This window comes from Carlito syrichta, unplaced genomic scaffold (genome assembly GCF_000164805.1).
Source record: "Carlito syrichta isolate Samal-C Ts95f unplaced genomic scaffold, Tarsius_syrichta-2.0.1 Scaffold304825, whole genome shotgun sequence".
NCBI lineage: Eukaryota > Metazoa > Chordata > Mammalia > Primates > Tarsiidae > Carlito > Carlito syrichta.
The window spans coordinates 520022-543308 of record NW_007248921.1 but is presented as its reverse complement, the minus strand read 5'-3'; the positions used below and the strand labels follow the sequence as shown (position 1 = coordinate 543308).

General features: G+C 36.9%; 1 protein-coding gene across 2 annotated transcripts in view; it reads right to left on the bottom strand.

Moving 5' to 3' along the window:
• The window catches only part of SLC16A7 (solute carrier family 16 member 7), a 61582-nt gene that overhangs the window by 9442 nt on the left and 28853 nt on the right, over nt 1-23287 (bottom strand). For both annotated transcript variants that reach the window (XM_008060994.2, XM_008060993.2), the window contains exon 2: nt 3413-3556. In XM_008060994.2, coding sequence (XP_008059185.1) covers nt 3413-3556 — 144 coding nt within the window. The remainder of the gene's footprint in view (nt 1-3412; nt 3557-23287) is intronic.

Here is a 23287-nt window from a genome sequence, read left to right as displayed (position 1 = left end):
CCCCTTCGCCTAGGCATTATTCAACATTATTTCAGGGCCTAGAGAATTAAGAATTCTTCTACAGTTACTAATTTTCTTAAACTGAAACAGACCACAAAGGTGGTTAAGTATCCAGGTTCTGAGATACACAGGCTTGGGTACTCCAACTCTTTAATGTAAACATTTTTTTTTTCATTTTCTTTTTTTTTTATTTTAAAGATTTGTGGTACAATTCAGGGCTAGGTAAACAAACACTGATTATGCAGGTACCCTTGTTGATGAGGTGTACCCCTTGCTCCCCTGGCAGTTTCCCTCCACTGCCAATCCTACTCCAACTCCCCTGGCAGTTTCCCACTACTGCCAATCCTTTTCTTATATTGTTATGGTCATTGTTCAAGGTCCACTGATTAGTGAGAACATATGGTACTCTGTTCTTTGTTTCTGTGATAGATCACTGATTATGATCGACTCTAAATCCATCCAAGTTGCTGCGAAGTCCTTATGTTTGTCCTTCTTTATGGCTGCATAATATTCAATATAAACAACTTCTATGAGTAGGAGTATCCCTAAAAGCTGACAAGAAGGAACCAAGAACACGCTTGTGGAGGGGAGCAGGATAGACAGCATGTTCTCTAACTCTACCTCAGACACACCTGTGAGACACACAGGATAAGTGTAATTCGATCCAACTTATAAATAATAAAACTGACCAGTCTATGGTCAAGTAGCTGTAAGTGGGAGAACCCAAACTAAAAGCCACATATTGTCTTTCAAAGTTCAGGTTTCCTTGCCTTATGTCATTTTCCTCATTCTGTCACCTGGAACTTTCGCCTTCAGATGTTAATTCACATTTCACTAAGAAATAGCTGCCATCTATGCCCATGCTGGGCTGGTAAAACATAAGACCTGAAATGGAGAGATCTGAGTCTGCCACAGCTAGGTAACTATTTTATAATACTGAGCAAAGCACTTAGACTCCATGAGCTCTGATTCACTCAACAAAAAATTTTGCCAAAACAAGAAAGTTCCATAACTGTAAGATGCTATGAAAATGGCATTGTGATTCTTATTATTTGCTAACATTTAATTGTAAATAGCAAGATGCCAGGTACTCTGTAAAATAGTATATATGTATTTTTTACATTAGTCATCCCAATAACTTCCTAAGAAAAAAGCTATTATTTACCCTATTTTATAGACAAAGTGACTGAGGCATAAGGATGTGAATGTACCCATGATCACACAGAGAACACTGACGAATCAGGTTTAGGAGCTAAGACCTGTCTGCTTCAGAAACCAAAGTAGAGTATTGACAGATAATGATTTAAGGTAAATCTTCAGAGATGTATTTCTAACTGACTCTGGAAGATCAAAGCCCTTGAGACCCAAAGAAGAAAAATTATAGGTTAGAATACCAATAGTGCTACTGATATCTGTAGTATAGCAAATACCAAAATCATCTTCTCCCTAATACATCTATTTGTAGGACCATCCCGACTTCTGTGGTCAAATGTGATCAGTATGTCTACACAAACAAAAGGGCATTCTCATTGCTCTAGGTTTAGGGATAAGAAGGTTTTCATTTTCATTGTCATAACGTGTTTTGCCAGATCAAAACAGGAGAGAGATGTGGATGAGGAGGGGGGATAAAGAGAAAGATTTTATCAATACTATTAGTGTAAGCTTTAACAATTCTGCTTTTTTCATCAGATTATATGAGTGTGAGGTTAGACTGATACAAAATCAATATAAAAGAGAAATATGTTCGCCTTGGAATCTAAGAGCATAAGAGAAAGATTCAGTTTCTTTATATAGTGAAGCCCAGTTTCACCTAAAACTTTGAGTGTAGACTTTTAAATGCAATTTTTCAGGCTAATAAAAAAGAATGCTTTCCTAATGTATATATTCAGGTGAGTTTGAGTCAGTAGACATGTGCATGAGAGACAATCATGATCCAGTGACAATATGCGATTTTAAAGGTTTTGGTTAGTGGCAAATGTGCCTCATTGAGCTTTCAAACCAAATTATTTGAGTAAGAAAAAGGAGAGACAAGGTAGAGAGCTCTACCACTAATCACAACACAGATAATAATAATTTTGCTATTGAAGTTAAACCAATGCATCCAGAAAATATCTTTTTGGCACCATTCTTAACATTATCACGAATGGTAAGTCAGATACTCTACATGGAAATAAATGATGAAAAATAAAGAAAAATGAAGCTATTTATTTATACCAAAAAGTCTGTGTCCACAATACCATCTTAATTGACTGAGGAGTGAAAAAGTAAAAACAAAGCAACAACTTAGGTGGATTTAGAGTCTATCATACTCAGTGATCTATCACAGAAACAAAGAACTGAGTACTACATGTTCTCACTCATAAGCGAACCTTGAACAGTTATAATCCTATAAGAAAGGTATTGGCAGTAGTGGGAAACTGCCAGGGGAGCAGGAGTGGGATTGGCAGTTGAGGAAAACAGCCAGAGAAAGGGGAGGCACACTTCATCAACAAGGGTACCTGCATAATGAACATTTGTATACCTAACCCTGAATTGTGCCCCACATCTTTAAAATTAAAAAATTAAAATTAAATAATTAGTTGATTAAACAACAAAATGAAGAAACAAAGCAAAAGCTGTTTTCTTTTTAACATTTATATGGAACATGTAACTTGTCTGGTCACTTTTGTTTTTTGAGTCGGAGTCTCATGGTCACCCAAGCTGGAGCACGGGGGCTTGCTCACAGCCACCTGCAGCCTCGAACTGCTGGGCTCCAGCTCTCCTCCCGCCTCAGCCTTCAAAGTAGCCAGAACTACAGGTACTCGTGCTAACACGACCGGCTAATGTTTTTTATTTAGTGTAGAGACAAGGTCTCACCAAGTTGCCCAGGCTGTTCTCGAACTCACAGACTCAGGTAATCCTCTCGCCTTGGCCTCCCAAAGTGCTGGGATTATAGGCTTGAGCCACTGTGCCTGGCCAACTTTTGCTTTTTCATATGTTAAAATGAAATGTTTGGTCATTCTTTAGCTGGATTTTCATGCACTAGATAAAATTACTTTACCCTAGCATCATTTATAAAAATTTATAAAAATTTAAAAGAAATTCTAAGAAAACAAGAAGAATTTCCTACTGCCAGTTCTTCTCTCCGAGCTTTGAAAACACAGAACTGTTAAGAAAAAGTATGATGAAAATAGAACATGGTCATTGCCTTACTAGACTCTGCTGTGGCCATATGCTCTTTGAACTGTAGATGTTGCCATGCTTCCGGATTTGGACCCCAGCTCTGCCTTGGGGAGGTGAATCTCCTTTCTCTCTCTCTCTCTCTCTCCTCTCTCTCTCTTCCTCTCTCTCTCTCTCCAATTTACTTTCTAAACAAACTATATTTTCTATTCTAAGAAAAAAAGAAAAGAAAAGAAAAGAAAGCATGACTTACCTGCAATGAATCCCATCGTGAGGTATAACTGCATCACACTGGTGCTGAAGGAAGCCAAGACCATCCCCAGGCAGCAAAACAAACCTCCCACCATCACCACTGGCCGGCTGCCATATTTATTCACCAGAACACTGCTGATAGGACCTACAGAAGAAAGAGTGGAGAGTAAGAAATACTCAGTTGCTGGGTCACTGACCCAGGCTTGAGCCACCACGCCCAGCCCCTTTATTCTCATTTATTTCCACATAGAGTATCTGACGTACCATTCATGATATTTTAAGAATGGTGCCAAAGAGATATTTTCTGAATGCACTGGTTTAATGTCAACAACAAAATTATTGTTATCAAAATTATCGTGTTGTGATTAGTGGTGGAACGCTCTACCTTGTCTCTTCTTTTTCTTACTCAAATAATTTGTTTTAAAAGCAAAAAAGCAAAAAGACCATGCAAAAAGACCTTGATTTTACTTATTAAAAAAATTGTGCTTTTGTTTTTACATGTTTAAACTTCAGTTGCTTTCACAGTACTCCCCGTTTGATGCAATACAGCTATCGAGACGGGGAAACGCAGCTCAAAACAGTTTCTGAACTCATCAGGTTTGATGCCTTTGAGTGCTTCTGCTGTTTTTTGTCTCACCTCTTCCACATGGGCAAAATGTTTCCCTTTGAGGACTTTTTTCATTTGGGGAAACAAACAAAAAAGTCACTCGGGGTGAGATTGTGTAAATAGGAAGGGTGGGGCACGGGGGTCATGGCATTTTGGGTCAAAAACTGCTAAACACTCGGTGCAATGTAGACAGGTAGGCTCGTAAATCACCCATCGTGAAATGGGCAAACATGATGAAAGAATCTAAAAAAAAAGTCACTGAAGCTAGACACAGCAGCTCACAACACCAGCTGGTACACTGATGGGTTCCTAGAATACTTACCTAACAGAGGAAGCTATACTACAGGGGTCCCATCCTCCAAAAAAACAATTTCTTTCTTTCGGGTCCTCCCTTGTATTTATCTTTAACATTTGTTAATTTTGAAAGTCGAGAGAGAGCACATTTTAATGAATGTATAAAAAGAAGCGTTCCTTTCTCATCTCATTGCATTCTGGCTTATGATACACGAGTTGAAACATTTCTCAAATAGCAGGTTAAGGCCAGAATAACTTTTACACGAGAAACAGAGACAATTCATCTAACACAGCAGATTGACAAAGACCTTCTCCCTTTGTTTACCTTGAGTCGGATTATTCAGCCAGAGCTTGAATGACCATCCATCTATCTGGCAAGGGCCTCCCAAAAAGGCAGGAACCTCTTAAGAAAATAAAGTGAGGGTGGATTGGCGTTGTGACTCACACCTGTAATCCCAATGTTTGAGGAGACTGAGGCAAAGGGTCCCTTGAGCCCAGGAGTTTGGAACCAGCCTGGGCAACATAAAGAGACCTAGTCTCTCCAAAATATCAAAAAAATTAGTTGGATGTAGCGGTGTGCGCCTGCAGTCCTCAGGTGAGGTGGAAGGGAGGCTTGAGCCTGGGAGGTCAAAGCCACAGTGAGCTGTGATTGTACCCAGCACTCCAGTCTGGGTGACAGAGTGAGACCCCGACTCAAAAAATAAAAAAGAAAATACAGTGAGCACAATTGGTAAGATCAAATACAATATCACCTAAACCCTATCACCTGGTTATTCCTCCCACTAAATGACCATGTTTAGGACATCTCTTGAAGTAAATATTAGAACTATGTCCAGACACCACGAACACACTCTGAGTTTGTGTTTAGAGGCTTGAAAGCAAGGAGAATCAAAAATAGATAAATATATGAAAAACAGTGTATAGCTCTGCTAAGGGTTTCTTTGGGCATTTTAGCATTGTCATTTCCAAGAAATCATGCCCAGGCATCAGGCATTGACTTCTTCTCACAAAGAATGTGTGTAATTCATCACTGATACGCACATGTACTCATGGCATGTTTTGTAGAGAACAATCAGTGCTACAAATAAAACTGGATTAGGTTTCACTGTGATTAGTTAAAAAGAAAAATTAAATACGATAATTTATATTAGCCAAAGGTCCAGGTCATCAAAAAGTGGCACAGATAGATTCAGATGTAACAGAGTTTAAGGCGAATCACTGCTTTCTATGCTCTTTATAAAACAAACTACTAGAAAAAGAATCATAAATGCAGTGAGATTTTATATGTTCCATTACAAGAGTGAAGCATTTTTCTTAAGTAGTAAATGTGTCAGCCCAAATAGTGGACAAGTTAGAAACCTACTGTCTGCTTCTGAGAGGACACTAATGTTTCTAACACAGGAAAAGAAATAAAAAAGTGAAATCTCATCAATTGATTGTTTAACAGAGAGTAATTCTTGTCCTGAGGATTCTCTCTGATTAAGTGAAGCTGTACTGAGTCATAAAGGGTTTAGATATTAAGAAGTTTTGTATATTATACCAGCAAACACAAGTATATTTTGCAGTAACTTCTATAATTATGGGTCATGTTCTCAAGCTACATGTGAATTTTTTAAGAAATACTGAAGACCAGTTATTCAAAATATATATATACTTGGTTTAATATTTGACGGGAGAATCCATATGCAATGCTACCAAAAGATTCAACTAACAATAAGAAAGCCATTGACCAATCGCTTCTCGTTTAATGTCTTTGTATTAGAGTAGCCCCCCTTATCCAAGATTTCACTCTCTGTGTTTCAGTTCAACAAAGGGCGGAAAACATTCCATGGAAAATTCCACAAATAAACAATCTGTACATTTTAAATTGTGCCCTCTTTTGAGTAGCATAATGAAATCTTGTGTCATCCTGACCCAGCCCTCTTGGGACGTGAATCACTTCTGGTTTTTTTCTTTGCTTTTTTTTTTTGGGTCAGAGTCTCACTCTATCACCCAGGCTGGAGTGCAGTGGCAAGATCACAGCTGCCGCAGCCTTGACCAGCTGGGTTCAGGAAATCCTTCCATCTCAGCCTTCCAAGTAACTGGAGCTACAGGCGCATGCCACTACACCCAGTTAATTTTTTGATTTATTGTAGAGATGAGGTCTCACCAAGTTGCCCAGGTTGGTCTCAAACCCCCGGGCTCAGGCAATCCGCTTGTCTCAATCATCAAATCAACAGGTCATAGGAAGAAAAAGGTGAGTGCAATACGGTGTCTTAAGGAGAGACCACATTTGCATAACTTTCATTACAATATATTATTATTGTTCCACTTTATTAGAGTTATTGCTGTTAATTTTTAATTTAATTTAGCCTATACATTAAACTTTTCCTAGGTACACACATATAGGAAAAATCATAGTGAATATAGGGTTCAGTATCCTCTGCAGTTTCAGGTATCCACTGGGGGTCTTGGAACACATTTCTCTTGGATAAATGGGGGACTACTGTATGTCCAAATATGAGTTTACTATGAAATTAATGCATCTCAATTTCCAGAGCCCTATGCTTTTATAATCTCCTTCCAAGGTCCAGGGAGGACCTAGAGATGTGTTCACGTGGTCATAGTTTAACAAAATTGAAAAGGTTGAGACACGTTTGTGCTTTTTTCTCAAATAATTTCTCCCAAATGGCATAATCGTTGGAGAGAATGAAACCTAGGTCTACTCCTGGAAATGCTGGTACTTTTTGGCTGCAATCTAAATAAAAGTTTCGAGTTTACACTTCGTTTAGTTTCACAAAGCCTATGTTTAGATTATTTTGTTCTTGAAACAGTGAAGTAATATTTTCAGTGTTCTTCCTAGCCACCAAGATCTGTGATTGATTTTTAAACTAACGTGATCCACAGCATTAGGAAAATTCCAGGATGCTCACAAGAATATATTTACTTTCTCTATGGTCATGGAGAACAGAGGCCATCTATTTCTGATCCACACATAAATCTCATTAGAAAAACATAATTGCTAGGTTTAAAATGTCATGCTAATATTAGTTACTAGTACAATTTAGGGAATAAAAGAGGTTGTGTTTATAAGAATGGACTTAAATTAATTCTATGGAAAGGACACAGTCTTTAATATTTGCATAATTTACTCTAAACACACTATTGCATTAATAGGTTTCTCAAAGTCTGAACAATGGGGGATTCTGAAAGAAATACTTTCCCCTAAATGTATCTCAAATTTTTTCCACAAAATATTTCCTATTGTGTTTTAAGCCCATAAATCACAAGGAAAATGTCTACATTCATTAATAAGACTGTGATTTTTCTTGGAGTATGAACAATTTTTTCCTAGTTCAGTAATCTGTTATGAAAACTTGGAACATAAATAAAAAGCTATTTGTAGTTTAAAAGGAAATTATAAAATTAAAAATGTCTAGCAAATTAGAACTCATGGATTTAACTATGTTCCTTTGTATCTCCAAATATTGTCAAGAGGTTTTAAGAAAAATATTCATTACTATGAAGTGAATATTACTCAATGAATAAGAAAATAGAGTACTATTTTTATGATTCCTGAATGTTTCTAATAATATACAAAGAATGGGTCTTGACAGACAGATGGGAAGCTAAGTAGGTAGGTAGAAAGATAGATTGATTTTAACTTAAGTACTATACCAGATATTTCTTTTACTTTATCATAAATACTATAAGATGTTTGCTTACTTTTATGATTCTGAAGAATAATAAATGTTCAAGGTAACAGTCTTGCTATCAAAATATTCAGAGTAGTAATCAAATAATAAATTGGTATAGGTCCAGTTTCAGCATGTACAGGCCATCTCTCAAATAGAAAAAAAAATCCATATAGAAGCCATAATAAAGTTAATGACTGACACCAAAATATTTTCCATATAAAATTATACAAGAGAGCAGACAGCCTTTACAAATGGCAACAAAACTCAAAAATGAAAAAAAAATACATTCATTAAAATAATGTTACTCCAAAGCTATCTGAGAAATGAAGATGTGTTTATTTGTCCCATATGGATGCCCAAGATCCAGTTAACTGTGAATTACAGACCCAGCTCAAAATAGAGAGACACAGAGATGTGCCTCTTATACTGTAACTATGATGGATAATTGTCACAGTTAAGAAATACGTTAAACTTGTAGAAATGCCAATCATATAAGCAGACAATAGTTTACACATTCTTCTCAAATATGCATTATGTCCTTATAAACTGGGTAATCATTAGTGACCCAGTTCATAATCAACTAAGTATGTCTATATTTTTTATCCTCTATCTTTTTTTTTACATCAATGTTATCATTTTATTCCATTTATGTTATGGATTATTGTGACTGAATTAATAGCCTGTAATAATTATATTGTCTGTGATACAGATTTTACTCACTTTTTAAAGTATACCTAGCGTTATTTTCATTTAAAATGAAGTTTTGAGATTCAAATTTAATTTAAAGAATTCCAGTCTTCTTTTGTAGAGTAAGTAGTGTACGAGAAAACATAGTATCTTCTGAATAAAATAAAATATACTTTAATAAATTAAAATCTAACTAATAATTATTCCTCTCTCTAAGTTTTCTAAGGTATTTCGAAAAGTTTTATTTTATCATGATAAGAACACTTAATAGGAAATTTACCCTCTCAAATTTTTCAGTGTACAATACAGCATGGTATGTTTGCTTCTAAATAAAATACTTTTTTTGTAAATTGACAAAATATATATATACAATTGACCCTTGAATTACACAGAGGTTAAGAGCACCAATCCCTCAGGCAGTAGAAAATCTGAGTATAACCTGACTCTTCCTAAACTTAAGTACTAATAGTCTACTGTTGATTGGAAACCCTACAGATAACATAAATAGTAGATTAAGATGCATTTTATATTGCATGTATTATGTACTATATTCTTACAATAAAGGAAGTTAGATAAATAATATGCTATTAAGAGAATCATGGGGAAAATAAAATATATTTACTATTCATTAAGTGGAAGTGAATCATAAACATCTTCATTCTCCTCATCTTCATGTTGAGTAGGCCGAGGAAGAAAAGGAAGAGGAGGGGTTGGTCTTGTTGTCTCAGGGGTGGCAAAGGTAGAGAAGATGGAGGAGGTGGAAGGGAGGCAGGAGAGGCGGCACACCCATTGTAACTTTGTGAAAAACACATCATAATTTCCATTTGATTTTTGTGTTTTAATTTCTCTAAAAATGTTTCTGGCCGGGCGCAGTGGCTCGCGCCTATAATCCCAGGACTTTGGGAGGCCGAGGTGAGAGGATTGCCTGAGCCTGTGGGTTAGAGACCTGCCTGGGCAACTTGGTGAGTCCTCATCTCTACAATAAATTAAAAAAAAATTAGCCGGGCGTGGTAGCACGTGCCTGTAGTTCCAGCTACTTGGAAGGCTGAGGAGGAAAGCTTGCCTGATCTCAGCAGGTTGACACTGGGTTGGCTATGAGCTTGTCACTGTACTTCAGTCTGGGTAATGGAATGAGAATCCAACTCAAAAAAAAAAAGCACTCACTTACTGGAAAGATTCTTCCTGACTTCAGGGACAAAGCCCTGATGGATCCACCGCAATTAAAGGATTTCAATGTGCAGGACTTCTTGCTATGCAACCAAAGACTGACAGCTGGTGTTTGTCTTTTTCCTTCAAGGCTCAGGGGTTAGCAGCTTCATAGATAAGGGAAGTTCTGCTTATAAACTGACTGCATTTGCACAAAGCAGTAGAGATGGCCTATCCCTTCCTGTCTTAAATCCTGGTGTTTATTTGCTCTTCCTAACTAATGACTGTCCTTTAAAGCATTCCCTCACTCTCCCAAACAGGGCACTTTTGTCTGTATTAAAAACCTAATCAGGAAGATATACTTTCTCTTCAATCTTCTTCTCCTTCTTCATTCTTCCTCTTTTCTTATTTTTTAGAGACAGGGACTTACTCCCTCACACTGTTACCCAGACTGGAATGCAGTGGCACAAGCATAGCTCACTGCAGCCTCAAGTTTCTGGGCTAAAGCAATCTTCCTGCCTCAAGCTACAGAGTAGCTGGGACAAAGGTGCTTGCCACATGTCCAGCTAATTTTTAAATTTTTTGTAGTGATGGAGTCTTGCTATGTTGTCCAGGTTGGTCTTGAACTTCTGGCCCTCAAGTAATCCTTCACTCTTGGTCTCCCAAAGTTCTGGAATTACAGGTGTTAGTCACTGTGCCTGGCCTCAGTAATGTTCTTAATGGCATCTGGAAACCCATCTGCTGCTTTTTGGTCAGCAGAAGCTGCTTCTCTTGTTATGCTGACATTTTTCAAGCTAAACCTTTTTCTGAAATTATCAAACCATCCTTTGCTGGCATTACGGTTTTCCAATTTTAGATCCTTTATCTTCCCTTTACCCTAAGTTGCTGTATAATGCCTTTGCTTTTTCGCAAATCATATAGAGTCTATATTTACAAGTTTGTCTCTCTGATAGCAATCCTGTATCCACTTAAATCTACATTTTCAATATGAGATAAAAAGGTATTTTTGCAAAAAAATTGCAATTTTCATACCTATTGGCCTAGCTGCAACAAAATTTTCATGAATTTCCTTTTCTTTCTTTTTTTTAAACAATGCCCCTTAGCTGGATGCATTTATTTGAAAATGGTGCACCTCAATCTACTGTGTATATCAAGGAACTGAACTTTTTTCTTGTAAAGTCATGACTTGCCTCTGTTTCTTAGGAGTACTTCCAGCATCACTAATGACCCTTTGTACAAATCCCACGGTATTACTCAAGGTTTATGATATTGTACTAAACATGATGAAAAATGCATGAAAACTGAGAGTTCACTTTCTACTGTGATATGCCATTTATTGGAGAGAGAAACTGCTCACATGTAAATAATTACCACATGTGTTTTAAGGGAATACGGAATTATTACAGTATCACAGTCAGTACTATAGTTAATTTTTTGTAATTATAATTTAATGCCGTGTCTTTACATTTGTTTACATTCATTCATTCATTCATTCATTCATTCATTTATGGAGTCAGGGTCTCATTCTGTCACCCAGGCTGGAGTGTAGTGGTGTGATCATGGCTCACTGGCTCTCCTGGGCTCAGGTGATCATTCTGCCTCAGTTTCCCAAGTAGCTGGGACTACAGGTACATGCTGTCCTGCCAAGCCAATTTTTTATTTTTGTTTTACTTTTTTATTGTAGAGACAAGGTTTCACTATATTGACCAGGCTAGTCTTGAACACCTAGGCTTCCCCCAGTGCTGGTCTTACAGGCATGACCACCTTTGTTTACACTTCTTTCAACTATGAATGGCACCATGCATGATCTGTGTCTGTGTTTCTGTAAGTTTTGATACATTTTAACTTTGTATAATAGTTATTTGTGTATATTTTATGATAATAAATTTTAAATAGACTAACATCTACACATATTTTATGCATTCATGACACAGCTAACTTTTTCTTACTTTTTTCAATATTCCTAGCCAATGTGATTTATATCTGGGAGTTTTTCAAATAGTCATAAATCTCCAAAATTTGTGTATATATTTATTGTAAAAAAGTGTATAAACGGACATATGCAGTTAAAGCCCGTGTCAGTCAAGGGTCAACTCTACATTTATCATATACTACATGTTGTTTTTAAATATGTATACATCATGGACTGACTAAATCAAGTTAATTAACATATTTATCATATTTTTTGTGGTGAAAGCACTTAAAATCTATTCTCTTAGCAATCTACAAGAATACAACACATTGTCATTAACTGTCATTACCATATTGTCCAATAAATCTCTTGAAAGTTTTCCTCCTATCTAGCTAAAATTTGGTATTCTTGACCAACATGTCTCCTCTCTTACCCCATCCCCAATAGCCCATGGCAATCATTATTCTTTTCTCTACTTCTATGAGTTCAACTTTTTCAGATTTTACATATAAGTGAGAATATGTGGTATGTTTATTTTTAATTTGCTAAGTATAAAAGCCTCAAAGAGAATTCATACATAAGAAAGGAATCTACTCTTAATTCCTGCCAATTCTCTCACTGTTCAGAAAAAAATACCATATAGCAATTGTCCTAAATGCTGGCTTTAAATGTTCATTGACGGGTTGTATGTGTCAAGTGTACAGACTCAGTACAGAAGATGGAGACACTGTGTGCATGAAAGTGAAGTCTATATGTAATGCATTGCACAACATAATCACTCTGATATTAATACCTTTATGATCAAACCTCAGATTGACTTTGTAATTTAGTGACTTAGGGTCATCATGTTACCGCTATCATTCAGAATTTTTACTTTTAGTGATTTTAGGCTACTTTACGGGATCTTCGGAGGATCAATTGCAGTAATGTATGGGAAAGAGTTTTGTAATTGTTAAATAAATAAGCTCTATTTCTTCTTCCTACACCAAGATCACTTCTGTTTTCACAGTTTTCAGTCACAAAACTCTGCTTACCCGTTAACTACTCCAGGCCTAGAGAGAAAGCATCGCTCATGTAGTTGGTTAAAGTCTGAAAATGGATTAAGCCTGTTTGCTTGTAATTAGCTGCTCTAAATGATGAGAGCCAAGTACTTTGCAGTCTCTCATTCATGGCATCTTACTTCTGTGCGTTTTTCTTACTGGATTATTTTCCCTTTATACAGCCAGCCAGAAGGGGTTAAGATCACCAGATCTAAACATGTAGTGAGAATCAGGAAATCAAATGATACAATCATTGTCAATTTATTAGAAAAGAGTTAGAAAGCAATAATTATAAAAATCTTTCATAATTTCAAAATAACATTGTGCTATTTTCTAATCAAATATATTCTGAATGTCTGCATTAAACAGCAATTTTATTATATGCTTATAGCTATTTAATCATTAGTTTAGTCAACTGTACATCCCAATAACTTTATTATAATATAGTCTAATAGTTGTTCAAATTTCTGCTTAAATAGCATAATTTTTAGTGTCTTCATATTATTATGTCATTAGACGTATACATATATATGTATGCATGTGCGGTTCTTGGGAGTGAAATGTTCTAGGAATTAATGATATTGGATGAACAAGTGAATTTAACTTCCTAGTTTCCTAGTACTTTCATTCTAGTTCTTTCTGACTAAGATGCCTTTCTCACAGACATTGGAAATGTCTACAAAAATTCGAAAATTTAGTTAGTTTTAAACACAAAGAACACTAAATATTGCTTTCTTTAGACTTTAACTACCAGGTGGGTACCAGATTCAAAATTTTAGACTAAAACGCTTTTTTTATTGTAGGACAGGACAATACAAGCTCTTTGTTGCATTTTCAGCTGTGTATACCACTGTTGCCTCAAAATAAACTGAGTCACAATGTTGTTTCATTAAAGTTTCTGAAATAAAATCTGCCCCTGCTCTTACATTGCTGATTTCATGGATACATGTCACTATTCAATCAAGCCAGAAAGCTACACATCATCTTAGATTACTTCTGGTGCTTCACATTTGACATCTAATTAATTACAAAGTACCGCCAATTCTAGTTTCTAATTATATTTTGAAACTAGTTCTTTTTTTTTTTTTTATCCTGTTGCTGTTTCCTTACTTGAAGTTGATCCCACCTTTTGCTGGACACAAACAGATAGCCAGAGTGATCTTTGAAAAACATACTAATGGTCACAGTTTTCCTTCTTAAAACCCTAAATTAACTATTCATTTCAGAAAAAAGACTAAACACTTAAAAATACTTACTTGGCTTTAACTTTACCATTTTCTACTTTGCATTTTCCATTCTTTCATCATCTATTGAATGTTATTCATGGTGTTCATGTTCTTATACATTGAGTGTTATGTTTTAGACATAGTTCTAGGCATTAAAGATACAGAATGAACAAGTGAATTAAACTTCCTAGTTCCTAGTTTTCTGACTAAAATGCCTTTCTTGCAGACATAGGAAATGTCCACATAAATTCCAAAATTCATCTTAAATGTACACCTTTCTGATCTTCCAGGAAGAATAGCTGCTTCATTTGTGCATATATCATGAATGAATGGTATAGTTCTGTCTTATGGCATGCATTATTTTGATGCTGACACTTTTGTTTCCCTCACTAGAATGTTAGTTATTTTGTGTCATTCATTGTATGTTTGTGACCAACCCACAGAATATCTACTTTGGTGCCTATGTATAGAATTTCTCCCTATACAAGCTCTCTCTAGCCTGAAATAATATTACTTTTGTATCTATTTATAGGCCAATTAGCCATCACGCCCATGATGTCATTATCATCGTTATAGTGGCTATCAAGATTGAGTCTCCAAAATCGAATCCAAACCTAGGTGCATAGTTTAGGACTCTAAGTCAGTGACCCAATCCTTTTTTCCATTTGGGATGAGAATAGTTAGACCTGAACTAACTTTAGACAATGAGATGGGAGAAAAGACTTGTTTAAGGCTTTTAGGATAAAGACAACAAATTTTGTTTTATCCTTCAGATATGAAGCACAAACCTACTGCCTGATTACTCCTGGAAACCATTTTACAATCACTTGGAGGGTGAAGCTGATGAGGGAGATGAGGGGAGAGGCATAAATACCTGGTTTCTGATGACATTATCAAACTCCTGAATCAATTAACCTTAAGGTCTACCCTGCCTGTCAATTTATATGAGATAATGATCTCATAACTTTACATGAGATAATAGATGTGCATATTGCTTAAACTAAAAGGAATTGTATTTCTGTGTTTTATACAGAAAATATTCTACTACTAGCTTTCAACAGTTTTTGAGGTCTTATTGAATTACAAGTCATCCACTAAGTTACTTACATTAATTATTTCGTTTTATTCTTAGCAAAACCACGCCCCACCCGTCATCACATGAATTTATGCAGAGAGAAAAAATATGCTGAAGAGAAAGGGATCTCCAAAATATATTTTGGACAAGGTTCTACTGATAAAGATTTTGATGAAAGTGTAGCCCAAGGATGTTATTCATTCCCCTTCCTTATTTTTAGCATAACCTAAAAGATTTCATAAGGGTTCTTTGGGCCAGGCACAGTGGCTCAGTCTGTAATCCCAGCGTTTTGGGAGGCCAAGGTGAGAGAAGTGCCTGAGCCCATGGGTATGAGACCAGTCTGGGCAACTTAGTGAGAACTCGTCTCTACAATAAATCAAAAAATTAGCCAAGCATGGTGACGTGCGCCTGTAGTTCCAGCTACTTGGAAGTCTCAGGCAGAAGGATCGCCGGAGCCCAGCAGGTCGAGGCTGCAGTGGCTGGGAGCATGCCACTGCACTCCAGCCTGGGCGTCAGAGTGGGACTCCAACTCAAAAAATTTTTAAAAAAGAGATCTTTGAACTCACGAGAAGTTCATATTGATAAATGTGCTTCTCTTCTTTGGGTATATCTTTTAAATCATGATAGTCTCTGTAGATGCTTCATCGTTTTAAAACTCCCCAAACATTTTTATCAGCTTTCTTTAGGATATTTTTCCTTGTCTTTAAAACCTCTTTTGATTCCCTCCCTTCAATAGTAATTTCTCACTTTCTTCTTAGGTTGACATTTGGGGACATTTTGGAGGATTAGCAAGCAGCCAAGTGAGCATTAGACATGTGCTCCTTTCCTCTATGTCCTAAAATGAGTTGTAAACCAACGAATCAATAGCGTAAGGTTACTGCTTTTACTACCAGCTGGCCTCCGGGACTCCCAGGGGTTTTCTTGAGGCTCCAGCCAATGTTTTCTTGCTTTTTGAAAGAGCTCTAATGCTGAGTAAAAAGGATGGCAGGAGCTGAAAGTGGCGACTTCATTCATGCTGTCCCTAGGACAACCTCCCTTCATTTCCTTCTGAAGGAAGGGGCAGAACGCTGCACCCTACATCGTATCTCTGGATTTTTTTAACCCTATTTTTCATGAGCATCTACAAAAAACCCTAGTGAGACCATTATTCCTGGAACTAAGTAGAACCAAGAGGGAAGAAGATTCTTGTACTTAGCAGCAGCTGTGAAAAGTTTGCTCCTCCTGGCACCTCATTTGCAAACACACTGGGTGAGGTTTCTAGAAGAGCTTCAAGGAACAGAGGGTGACAATCTTCTTTTTTTTTTTTTTTTTTGAGTAGGAGTCTCACTCTGTCACCCAGACTGAAGTGCAGTGGCACATTCACGGCTTATCACAGCCTTGATCTGCTGGGTTCAGGCATCCTTCTGCCTCAGCCTTCCAAGTAGCTGGAACTCCAGGCATGCAGCACTACACTCAGCTAATCTTTTTTTTTTAATTGTAGGGACAAGATCTCACCAAGTTCCCCAGGCTGGTCTGGAATCCCTGGGCTCAGGCAATTGGTTCACCTCCACCTCCCAAAATGCTGGGATTACAGGCCTGAGCCACCCACCCAGTCAGAGGGTGACATTCTATACCTATTGCCTTACACTGTTGGAGATAGGAAACAGAAATTGGCTCTTAACAAAGATCAGTATCCTCAAGTGATTCTTTTGCACTTAAATGTTAAATTTCCTGGGGGTTAAGCTTTGTGATCATAGTCTCTCACCCATGACCAGTCATTAGCATTTTATTTCTCTGAGGCAAGGCTGCACTGTGGGTTAGGACTATTGCCAGCAACAAACACTCAGTAAGATAAAAGTCAAAAACAGACTGGCAAGCAGAAGGTTGAAATGTCAGCCAAGGGTAGGATGAATGCCAAAACAGTCTATATTTTGGAAACGGGGCAAGAACTTGGCCAATGTAAGAATTTGGAACTGGTATATAAGGATTAAAAAACAAAACAAAACAGAATGATATTTCTGAGAAACGTGTAGGTCACTCTACCTTTAAAAGTCACAGGGTCAAATAAGAAAATGAGAATGTGAGTAAGGATACACCCCAGAGTAATTCAGGAATTCATCGGGGGTGAGCCATTGCATTTTTGATAGGGATATGATATCCATTTGCCTGGTACCACCTTTATGCTTTTGAAAAGTAAAGCTAAACAAATCAGGTATCTATAACCAGATCTAGAAGCCAAAATGGTGACAATGTTTGATAAATAATTTAATCCCCAGTTTGATAAAATTGGGAAAGTTTTCAAAGCAAAAGTCTTCCTATTGTCAACTTGCCTCACGTTACACATGTGATAATAATGTAGCTTGAATGCATTCTTTGTTCTGTTGCCAACAGCAAGCTGCCCAGCTCAGATTTCTAACAATGTCACCAGTTACTCATTAAAACTGCTTTAGCCACCTGATGTTGACTAATACTTAATCCCTTAAGGTCTAGTAAGACATTTCAATTAAATAATTGAAATTTACGATCATCTGTCTTGTTGAGAAGAGTCTATCTCCAAGCTGCCCAGTCATCATATTGTAGTTCTTTAAGTTTCTTAAATTATCAGCAACAGCTATTTTTTTTTCTAAACCTCTTCAAATTCCCAACCCTCTTTTTTTTCTACTCTGCTATCACCCAGCAAATGACTTTCCCAAACTCCTTACTTGGAGAGCGTGGAAGGCATCAGGCAAGAGCTACTTCAACCTCCGGTAACCAAACATACAAGCTTTTTTGTGTTTTATCAATAAAGGAGATAACAAGAACACTAAAGATTAAGTATTATACAATATTTAATGGCCTAATTTTAGTTTTCAGCTTATCTGTATTTCTCACTCAGTTCTAGTGGTGTTTCACATTCATTAACACATATGCTTTGAAGAATTACGGTTTATGTCTGTAAAACTAGATTATTTTTGAAATCTTCTAAAATAGTTCCATCTTTCATGAATAACATTCTTTGTCCTTAGGCAGAAAGATGTCATTCTTGTGATGGTGCGACACAGACTTCTATAGTGATTCTCCAACTCAAAACCTGAAACCACCTAAATCAAATGCGGCAGATGTGCTGAGCAAAATAGTTTAGACCAGACTTGGATTTGATGTCAACAAAGATTTTATGAGTGCGATATCTCTGTGACAAAGCATCAGAAGAAAGCACAGCCTAGAGCTCCTTAAAGATAATCTTTTTATATGCATCTTATAAACAAAAAGTAACAAATGGAAGTATAAGAATGGTGATCATTATCTCATTCTTTAGAGGCAAGGTATTACCCATCTTTCTAAGTTCCTGAGCTCTTTGAACAGTATTGCTTAGAGCAATAGCCTATGGGACACAGGCTGGGATAATGAACCATTAGAGAAGCAAGGAATTGCTGCATTTGTTGATATGAGTTGGCAGAGATGGCTGTGGTGGCTCACTCCTGTAATCCCAGCACTTTGAGAGGCCGAGATGGGAAAATTATATTGACTCAGAAGTTCGAGACCAGCCTAGGCAGTATAGTGAGACCTTATTCCTATGAAAAAAATAAAAATATTAGCTGGGAATGGTAATGGACACACCTGTAGTCCCAGCTACTCTGGAGGCTGAGGCAGAAGGATGACCTGAGCCCAAGAGGTCCAGGCTTTGATGAACCATGATGGTGCTACTGTGCTCCAGTATGAGTGACAGTGAGACCCTGACTCAAAATAATAATAATAATAATAAAATAAAATATGTCATTAGACCCTGGTCTGAAATTCCTGTTTTACAATGATGCAATCAACCCCAAAACACTGACATTTTAATTGATTATCAAACTTCAATTTTAATTTGATAATGATTTCAAAGGATAAGGAGCAGCCCCTTGATTATTATTTTCTAGGCTTTTAGGTATATGTATGAGTTGTACATCCCGTTTGATGCTGACCTGAAATGTCCTTTGTTGACTGTCCCCTACTCCATTTGCAATTGCATCTCACAGCACAAAGAAATACTAAGCCTCAAGCTAGGAGGAGAGGGTGTCAGTGATTCCCCATTGAATGTTGTGGGACCATATGCAGTCTCCATTTGAGGGGAACTAGAGTCAGAGAAGAACCCAGGGCTTGCCTAGAAAAAGCAGTGTATGATGTTTACACATTTTAAGAGATGTTATCTATATATTATTTTTCATTTGTCATCATCAGAAGTGTCTGGACACTGACGGTAACCACTCTGAGTACCTCTTGTCAATGCAGAAGTCAAACATGACTTGTATTCATCTTTGTTACAATTTTAATACAGTTTTTCCTTTCTTAAAATGTGTATACATTTTTTGGCACCCTGTGTGTGTGTGTGTGTGTGTGTGTGTGTGTGTGTGTGTGCATTTGCACATCACATTGAGTTACTGGATATTCGAGTCATTTTTAATCAGTTGGTCATTTTACATTTCTATAGTCATTGTTCCTTTCTATCCAGGCTAGTAGCATATTTTGTGATGTAACTCTATTGAAAACATTTAAAAAATTATTTTGTTCTAGTTTATATGAAGTGTCATACCACCAGTTCTTTATGAGACATGCATCTCTACCCATGCTTATTTAAGGGAAATTTGAGTTTATCAGACCTCCATGGGATCACACCACATTGATCTCTTCTTCCTCTCACATTCTGAACTATGTCTTAAACTGAATGGATTTATCAGTGTCTGACTTAATCATGTAAGAGGTCTTAAGAAATGGTGCCAAAGTTTCTGTTAGGAAGGAAAAGTTCATGAGATCTGTTGTACATCACGGTGACTACAATGAATCCCAATATATTATATATTTGAAAATTACTAAGAGAGTAGATTTTAAGTGTTCTCACCACAGAAAATGATAAGTATGCGGGATGCTATGTATGTTAAATATCTTGATTTAGCCATTTCACAATGTACACATATATTATAACATCATGTTTTATATCATAAGTATGTATAATTTTTACTTGTTAATTTAAAAATCTATTGTTCAGGGCAAGAGGCTGAGGATGGAGAGAACAGATGACAGGAAATATCATGCAAAGGAAATTCTAGTTCATTGGGAGATGCATCAATGACTAGAAATCGTTGGAAAAGCATTGGTAAGCACGTGGAGGAAGGGGAGGAGGATGAATGATCAGAAAAATCTTTTGAGTATCAGAGGCTCAACAGAGATGAAGAACGCAGTGGACCTAATTTCCAGGCAGAACTAGGCAGCAAGTTCTAATGGGGCTGGTCATCTGTAGTCAAAAATTATTTTGTTAGGGTTCTAAAATAGCAACTGTCCAGTCTGTTGTTTGGAAGGAATTATTTCACTGAAGCGGTGGGAATCAAAGCTTCTGCAGCAGTTTACAGTGCAGAGAGAGAGACCATCTGTAGCCTCCTGGACCGACCCAGGCTCAAAGTGATGCCTAACCATGGGTTCAGGGAGCAAACTAGTTCACTACAAGTACTCACCCTCCAGTGGACTTCAGTGGCTGTTAGAGTTAGACATCAGGGTATGGTGTTTGAAATTATTTTTAGAAGAACCGTTTTTTTGGTTTTGGTGTGCCTTTAAAGCATTTCACTCAAGACTATCTTATCTTCTATTATTCCATATTTATGAAATCTCTGCTGCCAGATAAACCGTTTGACTTAACACTCACTCTTCAGCAATTCTTCCTGTTCCTTTGCCTCCACCCTGCCTGATGTGCGTGTTGCTTCTGCTTATGTTTCGCTCTTTTTTTCCTAAAAATCCAGCTTCATGCCCATGATGGCTCCATCCTTGACTCCTTGATCCCATATTTCCAACTGCTGATGTCATCTATTCTTGGATGTGGGCATACATGGCTCCCTGCCTTATGGCATCTTGCCACCTGCTCCCTTGAATCCTCTTAAAACCATGCACTAAAGCACATTTTTCTACCAAAATCTTGTTACCTCAAGTAGATGGTGATCTCTAAAGGACAAATGAAGCATTCTGCTTCTCTCTTTTTCCTACAGTATAGAGTGGTTATATCTGACAGAAGCGATTTGAAATGTTTGATTTTACTCTGAAGTTGGTGTGCTTTTAAATACATGGCAATCTCCGTAATAAAAATTGTATAATATATTACTTACTCTGAAAAATGTTATGATGGATAATACATTAAGAAACAATATTCAAAAAATAGTAGATATTGGGTGTTAAATTTATGTTTGAATGCCATGCGAAACTAGCAGGGCCATGATTTTTCATTTAAGCCCCCCCGCCACCGTTACCTATGATAAGGCACGGTGAAATGCATGATTTATGAGAATGGTTGCATAGAATTGCTAGACTTCTGACCTAATTCCACTTCAGTACAGATTCCCTCCCCCCTCTTTTTTTCTATTGAAATGGGCATATTTTCCCATCTGACATCAAGAAATAAAACCTACCACAAACAGAACTCTTATTCCCCATGAACTGATGTAAAGCGGCTTACTGCTAATGGCTGCAATGCATCATAAATTCAAAATAAATTAGTGGCCATTAAGCCACAGGCTCCCCATCATTTGTATTACAAATGATGCTGAGACATCAGGCATTACTGGAACCACCTTTCATCTGAAGAGTGATATTGATATTCTTCAGCCGGAGCGCATTAAAATGATTCAATGAAATACACCAACTTTGGGAGAGAATATAGCATGTTATACTTGTTACGAGAATAATATTGAAGTTTCCTAGGAGCAAAAAACATTTTCTCCCAATATAAAAACTATGGTTTTGAGGTAGAAGTTAAATACGTCTCAAATCAAAATGACTTTTCAGGAACCTGGTAGTGGTATACTATTTATACCTTAGCTGTTTGCTGTCTAAATCACAAAGCACACAGGGAGTGTTCAAAATATATTCATAAGTTATAAAGGAATTTTGGCTTCACTTTGGTATCATGTTTTAAACGATTTTCAAGATGATTTAGTTACATAGGAAACGTATTGGCCTTTACTAGCATCATGGAAATGGAAAGTCAGGCTGAATTTTAAGAAACTAGAGTGTAATCAAGGAATGTATGCAATTACAGCAATATGTGAGATTTTAAACATATATTTTATTATAAACCTAATGAAACAATTTTCTCAATGTTATCCTGGTAATTTTTATTCTGAATTAACGTCTCATTAATATCTAGCTACATAAATAAAATAGAGAGTGACAATCACCCAAATAAAGTCCACGAATCCACTCAACTATAACCTCAAAGGAATTATAGAAATATTTGTGGTTCTAACTGGAATCTGCTGGTTGATTCGCTCAGTAGTTTGAATTGAGACAACCGATAGCAGTTACACATTGAGGGTCCAACCACTAAAATATGTTTATTCACGTCTCTGCGCCCTTCTTGTGTGTGTTAGCAGTTTTGGAAATTTCTTTTTTCCTCACATACCTGTGAGAATGAACTGTACCCTCTCTCAGCAAAGACCTTTAAAATGTGATCTCTTACGTCAACTCATATATAAATCAGCCCTTCATCTAATTCCCTGTCTTTTGCAAAACTGGTGTTGGCAGGAAGAGGATTAGGAAGCCTACGGCTGACTAGGCTAGAAGTCTAACCAGATCTAGCTCAAGAATGTCATTCATTTAATAAAGTGAGTGGGGTGACAAATTATACATGGAGGGAGGAGTCCACACAGAATGCCAGTTCAACACTTATGAAGTCCCTTATGAAGCAGTAAAAAAAAAAGAAGAAGAAGAATACTGGTTATTTGAGAAAATTAACTGCCATAAGAATTGGGTCGCGATTCCCCGAGAAAGGCAAACGTATGAAGATAAGCCAGTTAAAAGTCACAGAGTGTGAACTTCAGTCACACAGGGGGATCTGGCTATGCATAGCACCTTCTTGTATAAGTACTTAACTTATTTCCTTTGGAGCCCATAAGGACTTAAGAACCATTATGTGTTCTGACAAAGGACGAAAAAGGCAATATTTTAAATACTACATGCATATAACAGCAATAAAGTATGCTACATGCTAAGGAGACTTTCCTCCATATGTATTTATATTTGCATAGCTCCTTTTTAGTGTATAAAGTTCTTCATTCTTTTGTTTAATCCACTCAGCCACTCACAACAACCTGTAAAGAATAAATACTACCTCCAAATCCTTATTTTACAGTGAACAAAACAGATTCTCACATCATTTCAAGGACTTGCCCGGAGACGCACAGTTTCTAAGGGAGGAGTAGAGGTTTGATCCTCTCTGTCTTCTCCCTCTGGG